The sequence below is a fragment of the Emys orbicularis genome, chromosome 1 (assembly GCF_028017835.1).
Source record: "Emys orbicularis isolate rEmyOrb1 chromosome 1, rEmyOrb1.hap1, whole genome shotgun sequence".
In the NCBI taxonomy this organism is placed as follows: Eukaryota; Metazoa; Chordata; order Testudines; family Emydidae; genus Emys; species Emys orbicularis.
In genome coordinates this window covers 247,303,710-247,331,387 of record NC_088683.1, presented here as the reverse complement: position 1 = coordinate 247,331,387, position 27,678 = coordinate 247,303,710, and the positions used below count along the sequence as shown (strand labels likewise).

Here is a 27,678-nt window from a genome sequence, read left to right as displayed (position 1 = left end):
GCTTCCAGACAGTGGGGTGGAGAAGGAGGAAGCAATCTGACCGGAATGCAGAGAGATGGTGAATGGGGATGGGGAGGAGAGGGAAGGTTGGGCGACAGGGTCAGGAGCTCACTGGAAGGAGGGGAGCAGGAGCCAGGATCTGGAACAGAGGTAGTGAAATTGTACTAGGCACTGGGGACAGGGGCAGGAGCCTGGAATGGGGTAGGATGGGAGTGTGCATCTATGTGTGTGGAGGTGGGGTGGGCAGGAGACTGGGACATGTGTTGAGGGAGTAGAAGCAGGAGACAGGGGCAGGAGCTGGGGAGGGAGCGAGGTATAGGAGCTGAAAGGCATACAGAGAGGTTGGGGATGAGAGAGGAGGGGAAGGGAGGGATGGGGCAGAAGAGTCTGTAACCATTATGGTATATTCCCATTCAGAATCTTGACTTGAACCCAGGGGTCCTGAGTCTGAACATTCCTTTGCTGTCTAGCAAATATCTATGAAACCCATCACCCAAGAGTGTGCCTCTATCCCCAAAGGTATTTAGGCACCTAACTCCCATTGATTTTCAATGGGAATTAGTTGCCTAAATACCTTTGAGGATTGGGGTCTAAGACACTACAGTGAGAGCACCATGGAAATGCCCAGGAGGAAATGAATAATTTTTCATTCAGTGCTGGGTTTGGATTGTGAACAGTAAATAATGCATAGTGCCACATGTTTAATGATGAGGATAAAAAGAAATATTGACTGGCTACCCATCAGTGAGCACTGTCCATTCTGTGCACTGAATGAGATGGGTGTCCTGTGAAAAAAATTGTATGTGAGCATGTAATTAAAGACTGAATCATATTGAACAAAGGGGCCAAATTCAGTTTGCACAAGTAACCTTAATTCAGGTATTACCTAACTATTTTGCTTGATTTTGCAACCTAAATGTTTCTTTAACAAGATTTTTTAATGTATTTTTATTATATAAAATATGTCTGTCAGTGAGTATTTGTAGAAGCTAGAGGCTGGAAAGGTTTATTAAATCATCTAGTCCTTTTCTCTGCCAATGCAGAATTATTCTCTGTTGACATTCACTAATGTTTTGCCCTGTCTAGTTTAAATGTACCAAGTAATGTTCACATTACATTTATAAATATCACTGGCCATTTTACAAACTATTAATAGAGTTTTCTTTTTTTAATATATCACTTTTTAAATATTTAACACGTTTTATCTCTATTGCAGTCTTTACAATATGTTATTTTTGTGTTTTAGCTGTCATTTGGATGCTGATATGTAAAGCAAAATGGCTAAAATCAACACCCAGCACTCCTACCCTGCTATGCACAGGCTGTCTGTTAGGACCACTGATGAAGAAATTGAAAGAATTGAAAATGGCTTTAGCAGGTAATATGTTCCTTTCTTCACAGTCAAGAAGACAGAAATTACAGCATACATGGAGGCATTCCTGTAGTGCTATGCATTATGGGAGTGCTTGCCCACACAGTCTTTGACCCAGTGAAGTTAACTGAGTTTCAACTGTTAGTAGCTGTGATGAGCAAAAGGCACAACAATAGGAAAGCTACTATCACTTCTGCTTCTGGAGCTAAATCCTGCATGCCTTGGGTAACAACACTATTCACTTCAGTGGGAACGGTATAAGTGCTCATGGAAAACCAAATCCCATTCACAGAATACTCCTCACATTTTTAGGTTCGGTACTGGGATGAGTTGGAGGGGTTAGAGGAGAAGGGATCCTCTCTCTATGCCAAGCCACTGCTTCCCTAGGGGGAATGGCTGTTGAATCTGCATAGTTGCAAACCCACTGGCTCTAATTATACGTCATCTCTCAATCCTCCCTGCAGTCTGGGGCAAAAGGAGCCCCTTACAGGACTGTGGGCTCATAGGAGTGGTGTGTTGCTTTGCAGCCTCCTCATATCTTCCTCCCATACAGTGGAATTGTACCAGCTACCTTTGCACTCAGGGCTCTCTGTGGCATGGGTAGACTCGGAGAGTGCGTGGTGTATATAACGTATAAGCAAATGAGTTAATGTGTTATAAAACACCACTCATTTCCCCAATTTAGATGAACCCCATGCCTGTAGGGAGGGGAGGGAGAGTAGGATTTACCCTGAATGTTCTGCAGTGCATTTACAGCAGCGAAAATATGGCTCGGTTTGTTCTTGAGGATGCACAGCGTCTCAGTCAAGCTTGCCTCTTTTTAGGGGCAACTACTGTGGGTTGTTTATTATTTGTGCTCTAAGACTGGAGAAACATATTCGCTTGATTGGATTTGGTTGTGTGAATAATGGGTGTGGGGTGTTGAGTAACCAGTAGAGAGCCTGGAAACACCCACTTCCCCCTTTTGGGTCCACTGACTTTTCCTTCTGTATAGAGTGGGCACCTTCTTCCTGCACATGGGCTATATATGACTGTTCATAGCTGCATAATGAAGGTGGAGTTGCCTTTATTCCATTCAGAATGGCCTGTTTGACCTAGAGATACTGCACAATGTCCTCACTTGGGGAGATATGCAGCCACCATGACTGCGGATCTTAGCACGGGTTTGCATCTGTGCACAGTGACACCGCTGGAAAAGAGAGAAAATGTGGCTGAAAGCAAGGGTCAGTCTTTTCTTCTTTCCTCTATGTCCTTTTACTAAAGGATAGCAGTGATCGACAGTTTGCAGAACAAAATTACTGATGCAGTTGTGAGTGCATTTTTCTAAAGGTTTAAATGTAAAACCGAGTCACTGTATTCAGTGACAATATCTGAGGTAAAGACTTAATTATGACAGCTAATGGGGCTTAAATATACATGTCTACCACATGAATTACACTCTCTCAACATGAGGGTAATCCTGGAAAAGCATTTGTTTCAAACATTCTGTTTGCTGTGGCCAATATTAATTACAAGAATTACAGATGAGTAAAAAAGATCCCTTTAAAAGAGATGACATATTAAAGGTAATTGGATTAGATATTCTTGTGTGTGTGTGAAAGATAGAGAGAGAAGAGTTGTAAGATGATTGCTAGAAAATATAAAATGCCCTTGTAACATCAATCAGCAGCCTGAAATGATATACACTCAGTGAGATATACTGGTATTTATCAAGAGAAAACGTAGTTTGGCTTAGTCAGGCTGTGAGTAAGAATGTAATTCTAAGCAACAATGAGACAAACTTGTGAATTTTTTGATAATACTGAAGCACTCCATGAAGCTCATGCAATTTTTTGCAAAAATGTTACCAATGTGATTGAAGTGAAAACAGGAAATATAGCTTATAACCTATGTGTTTGTAAAAAATTTCAGGAAGTTTGGAATTGTGGCAAAGAGAGTAGGTGAATGGAGAACTTCAAGAGTTCGTGTGTGTTGTAATGCATTGTTTCATATGTTGTCTTTCACAAATCGCAAAAGGTGGTTCTTATCCCCAAACCCACATTAAGGCTTTTGTTATAAACCATGAGTCATTATCATAGATAAGTGGAAATCCACATCTCCGGTTCCCCTATGTCTCTGATTCTGCAGTTTGAGGAGATAGGAGGGGAATTAGAATCCCTAAAGCATAAGAACATAAGAACATAAGAAAGGCCGTACTGGGTCAGACCAAAGGTCCATCTAGCCCAGTATCTGTCTACCGACAGTGGCCAATGCCAGGTGCCCCAGAGGGAGTGAACCTAACAGGCAATGATCAAGTGATCTCTCTCCTGCCATCCATCTCCATCCTCTGACGAACAGAGGCTAGGGACACCATTCTTACCCATCCTGGCTAATAGCCATTTATGGACTTAGCCACCATGAATTTATCCAGTCCCCTTTTAAACATTGTTATAGTCCTAGCCTTCACAACCTCCTCAGGTAAGGAGTTCCACAAGTTGACTGTGCGCTGCGTGAAGAAGAACTTCCTTTTATTTGTTTTAAACCTGCTGCCTATTAATTTCTTTTGGTGACCCCTAGTTCTTGTATTATGGGAATAAGTAAATAACTTTTCCTTATCCACTTTCTCAACATCACTCATGATTTTATATACCTCTATCATGTCCCCCCTTAGTCTTCTCTTTTCCAAACTGAAGAGTCCTAGCCTCTTTAATCTTTCCTCATATGGGACCCTCTCTAAACCCTTAATCATTTTAGTTGCTCTTTTCTGAACCTTTTCTAGTGCTAGAATATCTTTTTTGAGGTGAGGAGACCACATCTGTACACAGTATTCGAGATGTGGGCGAACCATGGATTTATATAAGGGCAATAATATATTCTCAGTCTTATTCTCTATCCCCTTTTTAATGATTCCTAACATCCTGTTTGCTTTTTTGACCGCCTCTGCACACTGCGTGGACATCTTTAGAGAACTATCCACGATGACACCAAGATCTTTTTCCTGACTCGTTGTAGCTAAATTAGCCCCCATCATGTTGTATGTATAGTTGGGGTTATTTTTTCCAATGTGCATTACTTTACATTTATCCACATTATATTTCATTTGCCATTTTGTTGCCCAATCACTTAGTTTTGTGAGATCTTTTTGAAGTTCTTCACAATCTGCTTTGGTCTTAACTATCTTGAGTAGTTTAGTATCATCTGCAAACTTTGCCACCTCACTGTTTACCCCTTTCTCCAGATCATTTATGAATAAATTGAATAGGATAGGTCCTAGGACTGACCCTTGGGGAACACCACTAGTTACCCCTCTCCATTCTGAGAATTTACCATTAATTCCTACCCTTTGTTCCCTGTCCTTTAACCAGTTCTCAATCCATGAAAGGACCTTCCCTTTTATCCCATGACAGCTTAATTTACGTAAGAGCCTTTGGTGAGGGACCTTGTCAAAGGCTTTCTGGAAATCTAAGTACACTATGTCCACCGGATCCCCCTTGTCCACATGTTTGTTGACCCCTTCAAAGAACTCTAATAGATTAGTAAGACACGATTTCCCTTTACAGAAACCATGTTGACTATTGCTCAAGAGTTTATGTTTTTCTATGTGTCTGACAATTTTGTTCTTTACTATTGTTTCAACTAATTTGCCCGGTACCGACGTTAGACTTACCGGTCTGTAATTGCCGGGATCACCCCTAGAGCCCTTTTTAAATATTGGCGTTACATTAGCTAACTTCCAGTCATTGGGTACCGAAGCCGATTTAAAGGACAGGTTACAAACCTTAGTTAATAGTTCCGCAACTTCACATTTGAGTTCTTTCAGAACTCTTGGGTGAATGCCATCTGGTCCCGGTGACTTGTTAATGTTGAGTTTATCAATTAATTCCAAAACCTCCTCTAGTGATACTTCAATCTGTGACAGTTCCTCAGATTTGTCACCTACAAAAGCCAGCTCAGGTTTGGGAATCTCCCTAACATCCTCAGCCGTGAAGACTGAAGCAAAGAATCCATTTAGTTTCTCCGCAATGACTTTATCATCTTTAAGCGCTCCTTTTGTATTTTCATCGTCAAGGGGCCCCACTGGTTGTTTAGCAGGCTTCCTGCTTCTGATGTACTTAAAAAACATTTTGTTATTACCTTTGGAGTTTTTGGCTAGCCGTTCTTCAAACTCCTCTTTGGCTTTTCTTATTACACTCTTGCACTTAAGTTGGCAGTGTTTGTGCTCCTTTCTATTTGCCTCACTAGGATTTGACTTCCACTTTTTAAAGGAAGTCTTTTTATCTCTCACTGCTTCTTTTACATGGTTGTTAAGCCATGGTGGCTCTTTTTTAGTTCTTTTACTGTTTTTCTTAATTTGGGGTATACATTGAAGTTGAGCCTCTATTATGGTGTCTTTAAAAAGGGCCCACGCAACTTGCAGGGATTTCACTTTAGTCACTGAACCTTTTAACTTTTGTCTAACTAACCCCCTCATTTTTGTATAGTTCCCCCTTTTGAAATTAAAGGCCACAGTGTTGGACAGTTGAGGTGTTCTTCCCACCACAGGGATGTTGAATGCTATTGTATTATGGTCACTATTTCCAAGCGGTCCCGCTATAGTTACCTCTTGGACCAGCTCCTGCGCTCCACTCAGGATTAAATCTAGAGTCACCTCTCCCCTTGTGGGTTCCCGTACCAGCTGCTCCATGAAGCAGTCATTTAAAGTATCGAGAAATTTTATCTCTGCATTTCGTCCTGAAGTGAAATGTTCCCAGTCAATATGGGGATAATTGAAATCCCCCACTATTATTGGGTTCTTAATTTTGATAGCCTCTCTAATTTCCCTTAGCATTTCATCATCACTATTACTGTCCTGGTCAGGTGGTCGATAATAGATCCCTAATGTTATATTTTTACTAGAGCATGAAATTTCTATCCATAGAGACTCTATGGAACCTGTGGATTCGCTTAAGATTTTTACTTCATTTGAATCTACACTTTCTTTAACATATAGTGCCACTCCTCCCCCTGCACGGCCTGTTCTGTCCTTCCGATATATTTTGTACCCCGGAATGATTGTGTCCCATTGATTGGGGAGATACTGGGGAGATGGAGGACTAACAGGACTAAAAGAATACTTTTTAAGAAATTGAAAACAGATTTTCATGTAATAACAGGTCTCCAAGAGCTAGGGCTTTAAATTAAACATCAAATGTAGTGAGAATTGTCAATACTGGCAAGAGAGGTAGTCTCTGCCCCACACAATGTACAGTGGCAGCTTTTTCTCTCTTTTTTCTCATGGGTGTGATTGAGAGCGAAAGTGTGCTACCAACCTAGACCACTGTACCAAAAAACTCTTGCTCTGATTTTTTAAATCCAGCCTCCCCTAATGGAGAACTAGCCCTGCACAATGGCTAGTTGGATGTGGTTGGATGTGGCTAGGAGGATGTGGTTGACATAACAGGGATATCAAACTAGCTGATATGGAGGCACAATCGGGTAGTTAGATGTCTAAATGGCATCAGTCGCACATTAAAAATTGGGTCAGAACCTTGAAGTGTTTCCATTAAATCAAACTGTCTTTTGCAGGTGAAAGTGATTTTGTTTCATTTTGCTCAAAGGCCAAATAAGTGCAAAAGCAAATTTAGGGCCAGATTAGGGGTAGGCCTTCCATGGATGCATAAAGAGGGCAAGGTGAAGCCTCCACACCTGCACCTCCTATGCATGGACCAGGGTAAGCATTGTGCAGGGCTAGCTCTGCCAGATACCCAGAAGGGATGGGAGGAGGTTGGAGCTAGATATGGACAACTGCAGATGAGCTTGCAGACTTCACTCCCTGAAGGGTGGAGCAGCAGCTGCATTTACCATTGATTCTCTCAATGGCCAGGTCTACGCTGATGGAAGAGGGTGTCCATCAACACAGCTAACTTTGTTCAGGGAGGTGGTGTTCCTACACTGACAGAAAAACCCCTTCTGTATTCGCTTCTGCGCTAAGGGGCTATGCCAGCATAGTTATGCCAACACATAGTCTCCGTAGTGTAGACATACCCTGAGGCACAGTGCTGTAGTTCCCACTGTGGTAGTATGGCTCTTCACCATGCCTAACATGGTTTGGGCCTAAAAGGCACAATTGAGCTAATAGGAGTTTTTGTTTTTTAACCTATTATCTTTTGTTCAATGACTCCACAGTCTCCTCTGATATTGATTTTACACCAGTGTAACCCATTGGCTCAACATTAACAATAATAATAATTAATATCTTAATATTACAGTGGCAACTGGAGACCCTTATCAGGATTGTGCCTGGCACTGTGTAAAACCAAAAAAAAAGACACAGTTCTTGCACTGAAGAGTTTGCAACTAAAACACCGATCCTGCGACTGGCTCCTGTAAGCTGACCTTTGTGCCTGGATAAAGCCAGTTGCAGGACAAGCCGCATGCAAAGAGCATGGGAGAGAAAACCAGGAAAATACTAGTTTATTTACATCTTTGTGATTGTATAGGCAATGGAGTTCATTTTAGATTTACTCTTGATTTACACTTTTATAAGTGAGTGGAATCAGGTTTAATTTCTTTTCAATTACTTCTCTGTGATGGTGGAATGACACTTTCAGAAACAAAGATATCTGATAAATCTGTAAGATTTTTTTTTAATCCAGTTGCAAATGTATAGAACCCATTTCTGTGAATGTGGAATGTCATCACTTCAGTACAGTCTTCTCACCAGGGTTCTGTTTTTCCTAAGCTACAAATCCACATTATACATGTGTAACAATGCGGTTCTGGCGGGACCCAACTGAGAGTGCCAATTCAGGACAAATCGCTTAAAATAGGGCAGTTACAGCCCTAGGCTGGGGTTTTTCCACCTCTAAGGCAAACCCAACCAGCCAGACTAAGAGGACTTTGGTCTCACCCCACTGGCTAACCACAAGTCACATAAGCAATTCCCTTAGACACTCCAGTTTCCCAGTATCACCACCAGTGCCACTCGTTATGGGGACAAATGGTTATGAAAACCAATACCCCATTAAAAAAAAAAAGGTTCTCTCGATCCCAAAGGACCAAGCCCCAGACCCAGGTCAATATACAAATCAGATCTTACCCACAAATCACGCTGTTGCCAATCCTTTAGAATCTAAAATCTAAAGATTTATTCATAGAAGGAAAAAGATATAGATGAGAGCTAGAATTGGTTAAATGGAATCAATTACATACAGTAATGGCAAAGTTCTTGGTTCAGGCTTGTAGCAGTGATAGAAGAAACTGCAGGTTCAAATCAAGTCTCTGGAGTACATCCCCAGCTGGGATGGGTCATTCAGTCCTTTGTGTAGGGGGGGGGGGGCAGCAGAGCTAACCCAATGTCTCCTGAGTCAATGGAAGTCTTTTCATTGATTTCAGTGAGCACTGGGTTGGATTCTAGGTGCTTAAATCTGGTGACTGTTAGCTTGAGTGTGCCAGCTGATCTCAACTAGGTTGAAAGCTGATCATTCAAATAGCCAGGACTCAAACTGTATAGCTTTATAGATCAAAATCAACACCCAGACTTAAATACAAAGCCCATGCAGCTGATGAAGAGCTGGTTAATATGTTCCCTGTAGCTAACACTAGCAATTTTAATTTATTTGTTTAACTAGATGGGTAGTTGCATGCTTCCCAGCTGAATCTTCAGAATCTCAAGGGCTCCATTGAAGTGCAAAGTGTGATTATATTAGACATGTTTAAGCCATTTCAAGCACGTGAGGGGAGAGGGACAATAGACTCCAGATTTTCCGTTTCTGAGTGGGCTACAGTGTACTGAAGAGGCAACCATGGACCAGAAGGCTTCTCACAATAGATATATGTCTTACAGAGTGGGACTTTGTCAGCTGCTTGCTTAACTCCTTATCTAGCACCAGCAAGTATTAAGTTTAGGGCTGTCAAGTGATTAAAAAATGAATCATGATTAATCATGCGATTACTCGCACTCTTAAACAATAATAGAATACCATTTATTTAAATATTTTTGGATGTTTTCTACATTTTCAAATATACTGATTTCAGTTACAACACAGAATACAAAGTGTACAAGGCTCACTTTATATTTATTTTGATTACAAATATTTGCACTGTAAAAAACAAAAGAAATAGTATTTTTCAATTCACTTAATACAAGTACACCTCTACCCTGATATAACGCGACCCGATATAACATGAATTCGGCTATAACGCGATAAAGCAGTGCTCCGGGGGGGCGGGGCTGCGCACTCCGGCGGATCAAAGTAAGTTCAATATAAGTTTCACCTATAACGCGGTAAGATTTTTTGGCTCCCGAGGACAGCATTATATCGGGGTAGAGGTGTACTGTAGTGCAATCTCTTTATCATGAAAGTTGAACGTACAAATGTAAAATTATGTACAAACCCCTCCCCGCATTCAAAAGTAAAACAATGGAAAACTTTAGAGCCTACGAAACTACTCAGTCCTACTTCTTGTTCATGATAAACAAAAGAAATAGTATTTTTCAATTAACCTCACACCAGTACTGTAGTGCAATCTCTTTATCGTGAAAGTGCAATTTACAAATATAGATTTTTTTTTGTTACATAGCTGCAATCCAAAACAAAACAATGTAAAACTTTAGAGCCTACAAATCCACTCAGTTCTATTTCTTGTTCAGCCAATCGCTAAAACAAACAAGTTAGTTTACATTTGCAGGAGATAATGTTGCCTGCTTCTTGTCTACAGTGTCACCTGAGAGTGAGAACAGGCATTCACGTAGCACCATTGTAGCCGGTGTCACAAGATATTTACGTGCCAGATGCTCTAAAGATTCGTATGTTGCTTGATGCTTCAACCACCATTCCAGAGGACATGCGTCCATGCTGATGACGGATTCTGCTCGATAATGATCCAAAGCAGTGCGGACCGACGCATGTTCATTTTCATCATCTCAGTCAGATGCTACCAGCAGAAGGTTGATTTTCTATTTTGGTCGTTCGGGTTCTATAGTTTCCACATCAGAGTGTTGCTCTTTTAAGACTTCTGAAAGCATGCTCCACACCTCATCCCTCTCAGATTTTGGAAGGCACTTCAGATTCTTAAACCTTAGGTTGAGTGCTGTAGCTATCTTTAGAAATCTCACATTGGTACCTTCTTTGCATTTTGTCAAATCTGCGGTGAAGGTGTTCTTAAAACGAACAATATGTGCTGGGTCATCATCCGAGACTGCTATAACATGAAATATATGGCAGAATGCGGGTAAAACAGAGCAGGGGATCTACAATTCTCCCCCAAGGAGTTCAGTCACAAATGTAATTAACACATTATTTTTGTAACGAGCGTCATCAGCATGGAAGCATGTCCTCTGGAATGGTGGCCAAAGCATGAAGGGGCATATGAATGTTTAGCATATCTGGCACGTAAATACCTTGCAATGCCGGCAACAAAAGTGCCATGCGAATGCCTGTACTCACTTTCATTGACATTGTAAACAAGAAGCGAGCAGCATTATCTCCTGTAAATGTAAACAAACTTGTTTGTCTTAGCGATTGGCTGAATAAGAAATAGAACTGAGTGGATTTGTAGGCTCTAAAGTTTTACATTGTTTTGTTTTGGATTGCAGCTATGTAACAAAAAAAAATCTATATTTGTAAATTGCACTTTCACGATAAAGAGATTGCACTACAGTACTGGTGTGAGGTTAATTGAAAAATACTATTTCTTTTGTTTATCATTTTTACAGTGCAAATATTTGTAATAAAAATAATAATATAAAGTGAGCACTGTACACTTTGTATCCTGTGTTGTAATTGAAATCAATATATTTGAAAATGTAGAAAAACATCCAAAAATATTTAATAAATTTCAATTGGCATTCTATTGTTTAACAGTGTATTTAAAACTGCGATTAATTGCGATTAATTTTTTTAATAGCAATTGATTTTTTTGTGTTAATCGCGTGAGTTAACTGCGATTTATTGACAGCCCTAATTAAGATATAGCTGTGCTGGCACCAAAACACAGGAAGCTGGGGTTAGAGAGTTTTCATAGAAATCATAGAAATGTAGGGCTGGAAGGAACCTCGAAAGGTTATCTAGTCCAGCCCTCTGCACTGAGGCAGGACCAAGTATACCTAAACCAATAGGTGTTTGTCTTACTTGTTCTTAAAAACCTCCAATGATGGGGATTCCACAACCTCCCTTAGAAGCCTGTTCCAGAGCTTAACTATTGTGATAGTTAGAACTTTTTCCCTAATAGCTCTTTTGCTGCAGATTAAGTCAATTACTTCTTGTCCTACCTTCAGTGGACATGGAGAACAACAGATCACCGTCCTCTTTATAACAGCCCTTAACATACCTGAAGACTGTTATCAGGTGTCCCCTCAGTCTTCTTTTCTTGGTAAACGCTGCCACCACCCAAATGCAAAAAAAACCCTTTTAACCCAGGAAGGAGCACTTGGTAATTCCTCCCTGTGGGGTACCCTCAAGCCCTTTCACCCCCTCTCGGGGGAAGAACTGAGAAAGAAACAAAGGAAATTAGCTGTGGCTACTAGCTAATCAAACAATATGCACAAATCTCTTAGGACACCAATAATCCAATCCTGTTCTTAAAAAAGGTAAATTTTATTAAAAACAAAAAGGAAAAAATACATTTGGAACTTAGGCTTTTGCTAGATTTTAAAAGAGCAATTCCAAAAATTAAGCACCTGGCTGCAGTAGCCTTTGTGATGGAGAGAAGAGTATTGCTCCCCCCGCCCCCTTATTATGTGAGTGGAAGAATTGAATGAGTGGCAAATGCATTGCAGGCTGAATAAAAGCCTTCTTATTTAAATTTGATTTTGCAGGACCCATTCCCTGTGTGAGGACACTTCTTCAGAATTGCAGAGAGTCATTTCCATGGAGACAAGAGGCCTGTCTGAATCCCGCAGGAGCTCGTTCACAAGCACTGGAGCAATGGCTAGGTAACTGGCTAACTAGCTTAATTTTGAATATTAAAGGATAGCATGTCTGCAAAAGGTTGTTGAATGTGGGAGGACGGGGTGGTCATCATAGATTTGCTAGAAAATGAGTTCAGTCCATCTGAAAACACAAAAAGCCTATAATGAACATAAAATGGAACAAAAGATGCTTCGACCTTAATTTTGTACCTTATAGCTCAATTTTTAGTGTGCTAGAGTTGGCGAGTGGGCTCAGACAGAAAAGCACATTGTAGTTCAAATAGGAAAAAGGTTTAATCACTGCTGAAAATAAATTGAATATGGAGGGAAAAAATGTAGTAAAGTCAGACAGTAAGGGAAGGGATAAATAAGTTTCTTTTCAGACTGTTAACTGGATATAATCTTATGTAATAAGAGTGTAATAACTATTCCCTCCCACCCAGTCTTGATGGTGGATGGCTCTGACAAGAAAGCAGACAGTAGACGTTGAGAATACAGGGATTGCTGAGTATTTTTAGGATTAAATTATGTCTGTGATGCACTTGGAGCCTCAGTCAACAAAGGTTGGAGGTGCTGACTTTGGCCCAGGTTTAGGAAAACACACCTCTCCAGGACAGCACTTAAGCGCATGCTTATCTACAGGAATTTGCTTAAGTCCCATTTAGTTCATTGGGAATTAAGCGCGTATCTGAAGTGGAGCCTGGTGTGATATTGTGCAGTCTATATGGTTTTATAAAAATATGGTAATGTGTGAATATAATGTAACTGGAATACTTCATGCAAAAGGTCTCTTGTAAGGTATCATTACAAAGCTTAAAATCTACTGAGTATGATCATCCTATTTATATAAATGTACCACTCTTGTATCTGGGACTGAAAATATGAAATATAACTCTGAGGGCCTATTGTAATTATGCAAAGTGTGGGCCATTAATGGTGGTTTGGAATCTTAATGGCTCCCATCAACCAGGACAATTGACTGGGGCTCTGTTTGCAAGCAAGCTTTCCTATGAGTCAGGATGGGAGGAATGAAGGCTTGGGGTCTTACAGTGACATGTGTTCATGTCACATGAACTGGAATCCATCTTTAACCTGGTGCTTTTCCAGTGAAGGGGGGTGGAAACCCAGAGAGAGACAAAGGATTCCCGCCTTATGCAAAAGATATATAAAGGGGTGGAACAGAACAAGGGGAGAGAGCCATCATGAAGAATCCCCTAGCTACCACCTGAGCTGGAACAAGAGCTGTACCAGGGGAAAGAATTGTGCCCAGGCCTGGAAGGTGTCCAGTCTGAGGAAAAAATTTACTGAAGCATCTCTGAGGGTGAGATTATCCGTATTCAGTTTGATTAGACATAGATTTGCGCATTTTATTTTATTTTGCTTGGTGACTTACTTTGTTCTGTCTGTTACTACTTGGAACCACTTAAATCCTACTTTCTGTATTTAATAAAATCACTTTTTACTTATTAATTAACTCCGAGTATGTATTAATACCTGGGGGAGCAAACAACTGTGCATATTTCTCTATCAGTGTTATAGAGGGCGAACAATTTATGAGTTTACCCTGCATAAGCTTTATACAGGGTAAAACGGATTTATTTGGGTTTAGACCCCATTGGGAGTTGGGCATCTGAGTGCTAAAGACAAGCACACTTCTGTGAGCTGTTTTCAGGTAAACCTGCAGCTTTGGGGCAAGTAATTCAGACCCTGGGTCTTTGTTGGAGCAGACGGGAGTGTCTGGCTCAGCAAGACAGGGTGCTGGAGTCCTGAGCTGGCAGGGAAAACAGGAGCAGAGGTCGTCTTGGTACATCAGGTGGCAGCTCCCAGGGGGTTTCTGTGATCCAACCCGTCACACCTGGATTTAAGTGCATTCCTAAATAGGGGCCTCTGTGCCTGACCTAAAGAATTTCAACTGAATTCAGAGCTGTTTGTCTTCTGATATAGTCATTAATTATGTGAGGACACTTTCAAGTTAAATGTCACATATTTAAAGCAAACAATGATTATTAAAACTGAAGTCATTTTACAAATGTAGTTTATTATTCTCCATTTCTCTCATCTTGGACAATGGAAAATAAACTACTCAGTTCCCTTTGTGCTTCTAGTTACTTTTACTTTCAGGTTCTCATGCAATAACACAGTGCTGCAATGTGTGAGGTGCAAATTCTGCTGGTGAATGGTTTTCAGTGGAATCAAAATATATATTAGGAACTTCTTGACTGATCTTAGGTTTGTAAAACTGGTGCCTAAAAGAGGTGACTATGCCCCTTTAAAATGTTCTGCTTTCTAGTGTAGTTAAGACAAACCAAATGAATCATTTTCATTATCTTTGCAAACCACAAACTGTGGTTTACCAGACAGGCACAAAGATACTGGACCTTAATTTCATATGTGAAGGTTTTTGTCAATGAGGTGAAGGCTATATCATTTATTCTGTGGCCTTGGTGAGGTTTTTGTTTTGTAGTCTTAGAATTATATTCTATCCCTTAATTTAATGTAGGCTTTAGACTATATGTATGATACTGACCCGATGTGGAAACTAATAAAGGAACAGGAATGTGAAAAACTGTCCTCTGATTTCTGTATTCCTTCCTTTTTTATCCTTTGCAACTCAAGGGTAAGATATTCCGAGGAAAGTCTGTCAGAAACTATTGTCTTAGGCCCTTGAGAATATGCAATCAAGTGGCATATGTACTGTACAGTAGCATTTAAATTGCTAAAGCACTAGTGTTTTCATCACTGTGTCATCCACCTTGTAGATTCTGGACAGATGTAATGCTAGCTTATCTGGAGAAGTCTAAAGAACTTTCCTTGAATATTGCTGGGCCTATCAAAGAAGTTCCGCTCTGTTCAGCATTTCACCATGTTGTTTGCTCAGGGCAGGTCTAGGAAGCATGCAAGTACACAGCACCTGTCCCAACTGGGCTGCCATTAGAGGAAAATAGTCGAATATTGTATTGATAAACTGTTATCACTGCTGGGGATTTCAGTCTCAAATATTGTCATTTGGACACATTTTAGAAGCAAAAGACTCACTTTACTCCTTTTACAAAGAACGACTATTGTCCTTTAACTTGGGGTGGGAAGAACACAAAGAGAAACCATGCAGCAGTGATAAAATTTATACAGGTGTCAAGAGTGTTTGTTTATGTTATTCTAGTGCTCCATTAGGATTTTAGGATGAGGAAATGCTAGTTTACATGCAACAGGCAATTAGTGGCTTTCATATTAGGGGCTAGTCCTGTTATCATAATTAGTTATTCATAATGCACACAGTATGCTACACCTTAGAGAACATACAGATAGATATATTGTCTGCTCTGAAGTGTTTACAATCTAATAATTGACATGACACAACAGGCAAAAGCTACAAACAGTAGGAAGTGAAATAGGAAGGTAGTTAGATGATGTCACGCTGTCTGGAGTGGCTCACAACCATGGGTGCCTACCTCTGGGCAGACTGGGAAAAACAGGGCAGACACCCCAAACTGGTGGTATGTTCTATAAATAAATTTTACCAGGGATCACTGTAACAGTCTTAACACAGGGTCACAGACAGTCCTCTTAGATTCTCCAGCCTATCGCCATTCAGACAAACTTAGTGATAAATGGTCACGTACACTAAAAATCAAACCACATTCAGGTTGCTTCCAGTCTCAAGAGACCAGTCACTTATCTCAGATCAATGGGTTCCATAGATCTTACACCTAAGACAAGGCCTGCAGCCAATCCTGTAATAAACTATGTAAAGGGTTATTAACTAGGGGAAAAAAGAGAGTTATTTACAGGTTAAAGCAAGCAAACCTATACCTGTACACACAAATGAGTTACCATCTAAATCCTAAAAGTGACAGAGCTGTAGAGAGATCTGTCAATTCAAAATGTCTTTTAGGGTGGACCAAGGAAATAAACCACGTTTCCTCTAAGCTGCGTGGCCACACGGCCACGCAGGTGTCTATTAAGCCCCATTCAGGGGCTCAGGGCTGCGGTGGGGAGAGGCGCCTCTCCCTCACCATGGACCTGCAGCGGCAGGGAGAGGCACCCCTCCCCAGCACAGACCTGCCCCCGACTTGCTGCAGCCAGGGGAGAGGAGCCCCTCTCTTGGCCCGGCCCGGCACAGGCCTGCTGGAGCTGCCGGGGAGAGGAACCCCTCTCCTGGCCCGGCCCAGGCCCGCTGGAGCTGCCATGGCCGGGGAGAGGCACCTTTTCCCTGGCCCCAAGCTGCTGCGGTGAGAGAGGGCTGGGAGAGTCCTCTCTCACTGCAGCCCTGGGGCAGCCTGCACCCCAAATCCCTCATCCCGGGCCCCACCCCAGAACCTTCACCCCTAGCCAGAGCCCTCACCCCCTGCACCCAAGCCTCTGCCCCAGCCCTGAGCCCCCTCCCACACTCCGAAACCCTCGCCCCCGCACCACATGAATTTTGTTATGTGCACCAATATGGAGGTGATGTACATCACCTTCATATTGGTGCAAATTCATTCCGCACATGGACGTACAAAATTAGAAGGAACACTGGAAGTAACCCTTGGGGATCTCTGGCTTCAGTTTGGTTTCTCTGACCCTGAGAAAAATCAAACAGCACAGAGATGAAAAATCCTCACATCAACAATTTTTATTTCCCTCTTCTAGCATTCAGAGCGATGGGACGAGGTCTTCTGCATGTGCTTCCCCAGCGGTGGATGAGGCAATTAACAAAGCTTTTGTCTTGTAATGGACCTCTTAAATTTTGATGGTTCTCCTGGAGGGGTGGGGAGAGGGAAGGGAGGATTCCTGTGCCTGGGTTCACAAGTTCAGAGCAAACATTTTCAAAGTTATAAAGCAAAACGTACATAGTTTCTGATAGCACGAATACAGACATTACAAGTGAGATTCATACAAACAGCAACTTACATGCATTTCATAGAGTTTAAACACAAAACATTCTTATAAGACTGATACCTATTTTGAGCAAATCCAGCACACAGGTGAACTGTCTGGTCCCCAGCTGTGAGTTTCTCAGTTCTTAGCTAATGCCTGCAGTCTTGGGAAGAGCTGGTACCTGGTTTGCCAGTGTCACAGATGAGATTTACAAAATAAGGTTGCACAGTTACTGATAAAATTCATCCACATTCTCAACCCACTAAAATATCCTTAAAGGGAAAGTGTCCCCTTAATCTGAAACTCCAGCCTCCATCACTTTCCAGCAATCTCTTCACAACCCAGCCTCCTTCACCATCCAATCACCCTTTGTCCTTACTTCACATGGCAACCTTTGGGTATGTCATCACATGAGGATTCAACATCTCCCCCCTTCCCTCAGCACAGGATCTCTCACCTCTTTACATTACTCCTAATGTCAGAAGCTTCTAGAGCTCTAGATGATTTCCAGTCCCTCCCTCCTTGGCAAGCTGCCTGCTGACCATACAGCTAGTGATGTCTCTCTGGCTCCTGTCCCATGTGGTGCTGATGGGGGACACTGAGGACTGGTGAATAAGCTATCTTCCTGGTTCCTTTACCATGTCAGAGGATGGGGAGCCCATGATGTGGAAGTTGTTGTATTATACAGAAAAATGTCATGCCCCAGTGATGTGGCAGGGGTCCAGAGGTTGTGAAAACCCCATTTCGGATACTCTCCACCCAAGCCCCATTGATGCAGAAGTTCTAGCTGCTGCTGGGCATGGCTCTAGCCCTGGGGGAAGCCTTGAGCCATCTGGGATTCTTGTCTCTTCAGACAACATTGTGTGTCTCTTCCTTGCAGGTTATCCCGTTTCATCTTATCAATGAGATCATGGGCGACACGACATTTGCATCATGAAGACCAAAGGCCAGATTCTTTCCTTGAGCGTATCCGAGGGCCAGAGCTCAAAGAGGTATCCAGTAGGGAAAGTAACACTCACTCCAATTTGAGCAACGATGAGCAGCCAGGCAAAGTGAAAAAGTAAGTTGATCTGATTGTACTTTAGTGGGAGAAGAGTGGTCTTGGGGTAATCATGTTCTTTCTGTGAATGGGATGTGAGCATGCTGGGTTTTATTTGAGGATAGGAAATGAGTAGGGTAGCTAATATTCTCCAGAAACTTTCCTGAAAGTAATTTAAGTCCTCCAACTTCCAAGAAAACTGGAGAAAGCAATAGTGAGTATAGTCCAAGCTGAAGCTTCCCTAATTCTCCAGAAGTCAGCATATCCAATTACATGAGTTTCAATAGAGTAGAGCTTAGCCAGCAATGGAACAGAAATAAGATAGAGCTGCTTAATAAATTTAATTTCTCTAGGGATCGTCATGCCAGGGTTTTTATACATAATTAGCAGAAGGTAACCATTGCTTTGGCAGATCTCCCTGGATAAGCAGTGGAGGAAGGCATGGTTCAGTTTGAAATTGCAGCTCTGTGGTCTTTGGCCTCACAGATGGAGGCACAAGCCCTCAGTTGCAGGTAGCTTGCAGAAGCACTTAGGTAAATAATACATTTTCCCATCAGCTGATATAACATAAGAAATTCTTACATAGGGGTGCAACATGCAGATGATGGTGATACTTCTGCTACAACTAATGCATACCTGCTGCTTTTGTTGGCAGTCATTGTGCTTGCTAGCAAATGTGCAACCACAGCTTAGAAATGCTATTTCTCTATTTGTTCATCAGGTAAGAGTAACAAACCCAGTTCCTGAATGGAGAAAATAAATGCTTTGTCCCCCTGAACTACTGGTATGCCCCAGTTTCCTCACTTTTTCCCACTCTGCAGTGAGAAACAGGTTGTAGTGTAAACACCTATACCACGCAATCCTATTCAAGCACTGAACAAACCAATTCTCTGAGCCTCACATGAATGATGATAATGAATACTGTTTCCTTAAAATGTTTTCTTCCTCAAAAGCATGTTGGCAAGGGTTTCAGAGGTGACGTTTTTAGCTTACATTGCTTATGACATAACAGTCCCTTACACCTGGACTTTATTTTGTACTGTTTGGGAGGAAAATACTTCCCAAAAGAGCACATTGACATATGGTCAGCTTACCTGCTCTCATTCTGCTGCTCTATACTGGGGATGAAAGCAGTTCCCAGTGTAAAGACATTTAGAATCTGGACGTTAGCCTCCAGTGCTTGGAAACTCCACCACAAGTATTTGTGCAAAATGCAGTAACACTTAATCGTACCCACTCAAATATCCTCCATCAAATCACTGATAGGCTTCTGGTCCAGAAATCAGAATTTTTTTTGGCTGAGTTGAGTCATTAGAAGATGTTCACTCATCAGTGCCACAAGCAGGTTTAGTCTTGTCTAAAATCTTTTTTTAAATAAATGAACTAATGCCTTCAAGCGAGCCCTTCATGTGTTTCCAGGCTTTCTATTTTGCAAATGAACATAATACATGACTTAGTGCATGTCTACACTACAAAATTAAGGTGACCTAACTAACGTCAGCATACAGTCACTGCAGTAATTACATCGGTTGTGTGCATCTACAGTTTACTCCTTGTGTTGGTGGTGTGCGTCCTCACCAGGAGCACTTGCACCGATTGTATTGTCAGAGTGGGGCATTGTGGGATGGCTTCTGAAAGCCAGTAGCAGTCGATGTAACCAATACAGCATCTACAACCATGGCTCTCAACCTTTCCAGACTCCTATACCCCTTTCAGGAGTCTGATTTGTCTTGCATACCCCCAAGTTTCACCTCACTTAAAAACTACTTGCTGACAAAATCAGATATAAAAATATAAAAATGTCACAGCACACTATTACTGAATAATTGCTTACTTTCTCATTTTTACCTTATAATTATAAAATAAATCAATTGGAATATAAATATTGTACCTACATTTCAGTGTATAGTAGGTAGAGCAGTATAAACAAGTCATTGTCTGTATGAAATTTTAGTTTGTATTGACTTTGCTAGTGCTTTTTATGTAGCCTGTTGTAAAATTAGGCAAATATCTAGATGAGTTGATGTACCCCTTGGAAGACCTCTGTGTACCCCCAGGGTACGTGTACCCCTAGTTGAGAACCACTGGTCTACACTGACACTGCATTGACCTAACTACATCAACATTGACTATGCCTCTTGTGGGGGTGGAGTTATCAAGTCGGTGTAGTGGGGCAGTTACATCGGCAGCAACGAAATTTTAGTGTAGAAACTTATATTGGTCAATGTAAGCTGCCTTGCATTGACTTAACTCTGTAGTGTAGACCAGGCCTTAGTGGCTTAAATTAACCCCACACAGCTGGCTAAAAAAAAATGTTGCAGTTTGTTAAAACACAGTGATGGGTTTTTGATGTAACTTGTAACTTTTTGGCAGGCTCTTACTTTGAAGCTCAGGCTCACATAGTTTGTGGCACAGTCTGAGATGGGTAAGGATTTGGTTTGAATTTGCAGCTGATAATTCATATTATAGTGAACATCACACAGATTTGCAGCAGATCGATACAGTTCCATCTTTACTGAAACTGCTTCTTAATAATTCAAGCTTGGAAACCGTGTATTTCTTTGCATGTCTGATATATTTTGTCTGATTAGTCATGCTACTATCTTCTAGTCACTCAAGTCAACAGCCAAGAGATTTTCTGATTTCTGCATTAGGAGCCCATTAGTATTTCTGGTTCAAAGCCAATAGAGTGGACAAAACAGGTCATGTGCCAACAATGTTATTTCTTTAGATAACCAAATTCTGAGATACCCAGTCTCCCCGTCTCAGATTAGGATGCTGTTGCCATGTGACAGCAGCTCCAAATTGTTGTGCCATTATGGAGAGTTAATTTTGCAGCAACAGTAGGCATTTCTACTATCTGTCCAGGATTCTTGGCACTGCTTCTGTGAAGAAGACTTGAAAGGCTTGAGAAACACTTATAAGAGCAGCCAAATGGGAACGCTGCTATAAATAGCAAGATTCATGCTGTCAAGCATTAATACGCCTGAGAGCAGGCTAAAGTGCTTCAGACATCTGACATGGTCACAAACGTGTATGTTCTGCACATGATCAAGGGCAATTGGTGCCCTGAATAGTTATGCAAAGGGGCTTACAGCGGCGGTCAAAGTTGACCCTCTTAATCTTTTCAGAGTATGTGTAGGACCAGCAGTTTGGTCTATCATGTTGGTAAACGTGCACAAAATGTCCAAGGCTTTCATATTGTTCCTTTACTGTGTTCTATTTAACTTGCTACAGTCACTGGTCCCTGGCCAGATTTAATGTCAACAACAGCAACAACACCAATGAAGAGTAAGTACATCACTGCTTGCTTTATAGCACCTACCTGCCTGTGATGTACCAGCTCCTTATCCTCTTCCCTGTTGAAAACATGTTAGTGACAATTGTAGCTATAGACTCCTGCTTATCTTTTTCCAAGCACCTTCCTGATATATGGCTTTATTGTAGAGAAAAATCTAGTTTTGTAGGTCATGGAAATATCCCTGTGTTTCCAGGAGAATTCTTAGTGTCCTAACTTGAAGGGCAGCTTCTCTTCTTTTCCACCACCCAGTCTGAGTAAACAGATACTTAGCTCCCACCTCCTCAAATTCAGGCTGGCTGATTTTGCAGCTTTGCTAATGGGTTTGTTAACATTTAAACTTATGAATGAGAGAGCTCTATATTCTTTTTTAACAGTGTTCTCTTTTTTATTGACACACAGGGCTTTGCTTCCAAATCAAATGTTCAAATGCCTTCAGGTTGTCATCTGTGGTTAAAAGTTGATATTGAGCAGGTTATGCGGAAGTTCTGGATGCACTCTGTGTAAATCAGGATTGGATGTCTTTTTAAAAGATATGCTTTAACTCAGGGGTTCTCAGACTTTTGTACTGGTGACCCCTTTCACACAGCAAGCCTCTGAGTGCGACCCCCCCTTATACATTAAAAACACCTTTTTATATATTTAACACCTTTATAAATGCTGGGGGCAAAGCGGGCTTTGGTGTGGAGGCTGACAGCTCGCGACCCCCCATGTAAAACCTCGCGACCCCCTGAGGGGTCCCAACCCCCAGTTTGAGAACCCCGGCTTTAGCTAAACCAAAAGTTGTTGGGTAGGTGCAGGAATTGCTTGGTGAAATTATATGGCCTGTGTCATACAGAAGGTCTTACGAAATGATCATAACATTTCCTTCTGGCCTTGTGATCTGTGGAAGTGATAGGGAATAATAACATTTTAGATTTCTGAGGCTATTTAATTCCTTCAAAGGAAGAACTCTAGAAAATGTGTAATCTGAAATCACTCCACACTACTGTTGATAATGGCTCTTGCCCTCTAGCTCTGGGAATGGCACAGCAGCCAGCAGCAGCTTTGTTCCTGCCATGATGCTAGTCTAGTTTTTAATTTCTCCCCTGGGTAAAAACAAAAATAAAAAATCCCCAGGACCAAAAGGAAATTCTTTTGATCATTTTAGGCCATATTAGAAACATAGGAAATTGCTCCTGTTCCCCCAAACAATTAATTGTTGAGCAATATACTGTGAATTTAAAATGATAAATTCTCTGAAAACTTCTTTCCATTTCAAAACCCCATACTTACAGTTGGGAGAAATTCTTACTTCTCTTTAAGTGATTTTTTGTGTGTTTTTGTTTCCATGTGCTTGATTTAAAAATAAGTGTCATGTGTGCTACAACAGTGACCCAATACTCAGGATTTGGGGCTATTACTGTAGAACAGTAATAGTAGAACTAAAAGTGCAAAGCCTGGTTTAGTGGTCAGGACACAGGACTGAGAGACATAAATACTGAATTCTAATCCCATTTCTGGCCGTGACTCATGCTGTGACCTTGCGCCTGTCACTCAACTATTGGTGCTACAGTTTCCCCAAATGGAGACAATACTTACTTATCTTACGGGGGTGTTGTGAGGCATAGTTAGTTGATATGTAGAGCATTTTAAAGGTGAAAAACATTATGTAAGTACTACATTTTATTAAATACTATACTAATATGATTATAATGGTATAGGCAGGCAAGTCTTTCCCAGCCTACAGGGACATCTCCTCCCCCGTTCTCAGGAGAAACTGGACAAAAGACTTTTCCATTTCCTTTAGTCAAAGGGAATAGACATGAATATCCTTTCAAACAATTACTTGAATGCTGCTTACTCAATAATACTTCAGAGGAAATAAACTGCAGTTTTGGTAAAGCTCCATGTTTGTCAAGATGGAAGGGGCAGCAGAGTGCCCACTCTTGGGGCAGTGGAGACGAGGCCTTCAAGTCTGCAGATGTCATGCAGGGGCTGTGCTTGCTCTCAGGGTAGAGGAAAGGAGGGGCCTGTCCTTTCCTTTGACTCCAGTGGCGAGTCTTTAGAGTGCTTTTGCATTGTATTAACATTGCCGTACCAATAGCTACTGTGTTTTAGATCAGGGAGATGGATAGAGCAGTGTATGAACAAAGAGGCGAGTGAATCCAGCCCCCAGTGAATACCTGTAGTAAATGCAGAGGGTCAGGGGAAATTCCATCCCCAAACACAATAAAAACAGCCATCTACTGATGAGTGGGTTAACTACTGATTTTTGTCAAAACACCCCTTCCATGGTTCAATGGCGCTGATACATTTTGATTGCTTAGCCATGTCAAATGAATCTTCCTTGTGTAATCAGGCTTATAAATGTGCAGCAGCACAGCTCTTTTTAAAAGAAACATTATGCCCTAGTGATACAACCACCCTTGGGAGCCAAACACTTTGAGTATTGTGGACCAGTGCATTGATACGAATAGTGGTTATGAATGGGGTTCATGTCATACACAAAAGCATAGTAGCTTGCTGTCAGAATGGATAATGTGATACCCAAGAGTGTTTCTGAATGGCATAGAGCTTTGTGGGAACGGCAATATTTGAATTTAAAATGCAATCACACAAGATCAGAAGGCTAATGGTAAAGAAAATGAACTTGTGAATAGCACCCTCTGCTGTTGTGCTAGCCCTGCTAAGGTGGGTTGATGTGCAAAAACTGATTTGATTGACCTTATGTGTAGGTAGGACTTTAGAAGCTCTTTCAATTAATCAGACAATCAACACAAAGACTAGTTTTGCCCTACAGTTGTGCTCCCTGGATTTTCATGGGCATCAGTGAAGTTTCACTGTATGTGTTGACTGTGCTCAAGCCTGGTTTGGTGAACATTTAAATAACCTCTTGGAGAATGCAAACATTGATGGTTTTAGGATTTTGAATCCTCCCAGCAAAGTAAGGCAGGGGTCTTTCAAATAACCATGCCCTACTGCATCACAATGGGAGTGTGGTGGTAGCAGTATCAGGGCTCATGTTTATTACCATTGGGTAAGGGATATTTCCAAGCCAATTGCACTTATCTTAAAATTAGTGAATATATTTTCACACTGTCCTCCTGTCCCTTAAAATACTGTACTCTCGTTAAAATTGGCATGTTCTTAGGTAACTCTACAAACCGCAGCATAAGCTTTCTCTCCTGTGAGAGGCATGTGCAAGAACATGTGGTGAACACACGTGATGTGAGCTCATGGCATTTTTCCCTGCTGTGCCCATTGGCTAAGATCCTGCAACAGGATTTTTCTACATGCCTCTCTGGTAGGTGATTCTGCTCTTGTATACTCTAGCTTCACACTGGAGTGATTCAGTTCACTTGAATAAATTTACTCCTGATTTACACTGATGTGAGAGCAGAATCAGACCTCGGGTTTGTCTACACTGGCAATTTACAGCACTGCAACTTTCTCGCTCAGGGGTGTGATCCTCCCCCCCCCCCCGAGTGCAGCAAGTTTCGGTGGGGACGGGGGTGTCTGGGAGCCATGCTCCCAGCGGTGGTAGCTACGACCCTCGTGGAGGTCTGATGTGACCACACAAGCCACGTAAAAGCGCTGCTGCAGCAGTGCTGCCAATGTAGACTAGCCCCTAGTGTGTGCAGATCAGAGTGGAACAAACAGCCACCCTGGGAGGAAAATTCCTTGTCTACCACCAAGCCACAGCTTGTACCTAGAGTTTTAGACTTGCAAGTGGCCCATTTACATTAAACTGTTAGGGATATTGATGCTTTCCTAACTGAAGCATGGGGACACTGTCTACTTCGGGAACAAAAATCTTAAATACAAACATTGTATGTGGAAATTTTGGGGGCAAATTCTTTGTTGGTATAAATTGATACAGTTCCATTAACTTCAGTGGAGTTTCACCATTTACACAAAAAGAATTTGGTCCAAAATTTAAAGATCGATCAAGTAGTGGCAAAATTCTAGCAAATAATTTCCATCCAATCTGAAAAAGATTTCTTTGTCTATATGGTAATTGGAGACATACCACCACAACTGGATTTGAGCAACCCCAAACTTTGGGGAAGTTCAAATCAAATAGAGGACTGCTTCCTCTATATTGGGCTGAAGCAGAACCCCAAATATGAACTCTAGAAGAGTTTGTATCTGGACCAGAACCTTGCAGCTTGGGTCTACCTCTTATGCTGTTGAATGTCAGGAAATAACAATGCGAAGAGAGAGCAGTAGTAGAATGCCATTGGTTTATTTACGTTTATTGTCTCCGGAACAATTAATAAATGTGAGGTGAAAACCTGGCCCATTGAAGTCAATGACAAAGTTCCTATTGAATTCTAGAGGGTCAGAATGTCACCTTTCATGCTCAGATTTTGAATAACACTGCTGTGCTGAATAGACAGCAAAAGCTTGTTTCCACATTTTGGTTGGCTTTGTTCAAACATTGGCTATGGTTCTCCTCTTGCACTGGTGTAAGTCAGGGGTAATTTTAATGGAGTTAGCCAGGAGCAAAACAAGTGTGAGAGGAGGATCCGACCCTTTTTACTTAATCACTACCACAGCTTTAAACAGGCAGTCGCTGCTGTTGGGGTTAGAGTATGTCAAAGGACCAAGCAAATCTTGAGACTGTCAAAGCATTTCAAGTTCTAATGCCATGAAATAGATGTTTTTGATTGCCTGAATTTTAAAGAGTCAAGCAAATAGGAAACATTTCACTATAAACAAAACAAATGCTGTTGTATTTACTTGCCTGATAAAGCATGGGTTAATCTCTCACAAAATCAGCCAGCATGATTTAGTACCATGCTACTGTTAATTCTGGAGCATAGATCATGTAATACAGGTCCCATTTATACCAAATGGGTGGATCGCCTACTTGCAAAGCCCTGCCCTCTCCTCTTCTGTAGGAGCAAAACCCAGCTCTATAGCCTCCTTTATCCCACATCAACTTCCATCCTCTAGCCTCGCTTAGCCTAGCCTAGCCTGGTAAATTGGGAACATTGCTAAATGTTACACTATGTTACACAGCAAGAATAAAGAAAAGAAAGAGGCAAAGGAGGAGAAAAAAGAAGAAAAAAAGGAGGAAAAGAAAGAGGAGAAAAAAGACGACAAAAAAGATGATAAAAAAAAAGAGGAGTAAGTATTACTAGTGAATGTATGGTTGTAACACACCTCCTGCACCATAGAGCCTTACATGGAGTAGTTAAGTCTTCAGAGCAAGGCTCCTGCTACAGTCAGCATTTTCCCAAGCTGCAGGGGTGTTCTCGTGTCAAAGCTATAATAAATTTTCAAATTTGAAACTGCAACTGCTCAAGGAACCTGCAGCATCTTCCCAAGCATACAGGTCTGTCCTTGGCACCTTCCCAATGATTTGTTGCACTAACTTCAGACCAGGAGTAGCGGAAGCTCCCTAAAAGGGGCAAGGGGCCACCGGCGCCCGAACCATGGCCCCGCCCCCATACCACCCCTTTTGCCCAAGCCCCCGCCCTCGTGCCACCTCTTCTCCCTAAGGCCATGCCCCCACCCTGCCTCTTCCCCCAAGACCCCACCCCCTGCTCACTCCTCTTCACCCCGTCGCTCGTCCTTAGAGCCGGTAAAGTGATGGGGCCATGGCCCTCTGCCCCCCCCCCCCCTGTTCTGGCACCCCTGCTTCAGACTGAGCAGTAAAGGGAATTCAAATGATCTCTGATCACCTGAGAAGGCAAGAAATTGCCTTCTCTATCAGGCCCTATTAGTTAACAGCAGTCTCCTTTGCAAGTCTGTACAGGCTTGGTCATGGTTCAGAATATCTGTAGAGTCAGGGTGGGGCACAGAACAAAAAAATATACTTATACAAATACTGACCAATTCAACATCTTCAGTTATATTTTCCATTATTTACCCTACTGTGAGCAGGAGCAACTCTATTGACTTCAATGTGGTTGTGATTTCTTACATCAAGCTGTGCATTTGGCCCTTAGTGTTATGTAAATAGACAATTGCTCCCTAATTAGCAATTTATAAACTCCGTTCCCATTGATTAGGGTTGGCTTTAGTTCAGTGCCATGTAAAGAAGAAAAGATGGAAAGAGAATGAGTGTTATATGTGCAGAATGAACGCTGTTTCTGAGGGGTGTGTTATAATGAATACATCACAGATGTGTGTAGAGTGTGCTGTAGGTACCGTATTGCTGTAGTATCCCTAGTTAACAGGGCCGGCTCTAGGTTTTTTGCTGCCCCAAGCAAAAAAAATTTTGGCTGCCCCCCACCCCAGCCCTGGGCTCT

At 41.7% G+C, this 27,678-nt stretch overlaps 1 protein-coding gene across 2 annotated transcripts in view; it reads left to right on the top strand.

The window, feature by feature from the left end:
- Positions 1 to 1,277: 1,277 nt before the first annotated feature.
- CNGA3 (cyclic nucleotide gated channel subunit alpha 3) overlaps positions 1,278 to 27,678 on the top strand; it is a 40,328-nt gene continuing 13,927 nt past the window's right edge. Inside the window, exons 1-5 of one of the 2 annotated variants that reach the window (XM_065418218.1) lie at positions 1,278 to 1,378; positions 12,150 to 12,266; positions 17,980 to 18,159; positions 21,376 to 21,429; positions 26,444 to 26,551. In XM_065418218.1, the coding sequence (XP_065274290.1) occupies positions 1,278 to 1,378; positions 12,150 to 12,266; positions 17,980 to 18,159; positions 21,376 to 21,429; positions 26,444 to 26,551 (560 nt within the window). The remainder of the gene's footprint in view (positions 1,379 to 12,149; positions 12,267 to 17,979; positions 18,160 to 21,375; positions 21,430 to 26,443; positions 26,552 to 27,678) is intronic. The other variant, XM_065418226.1, reaches the window with a different exon arrangement.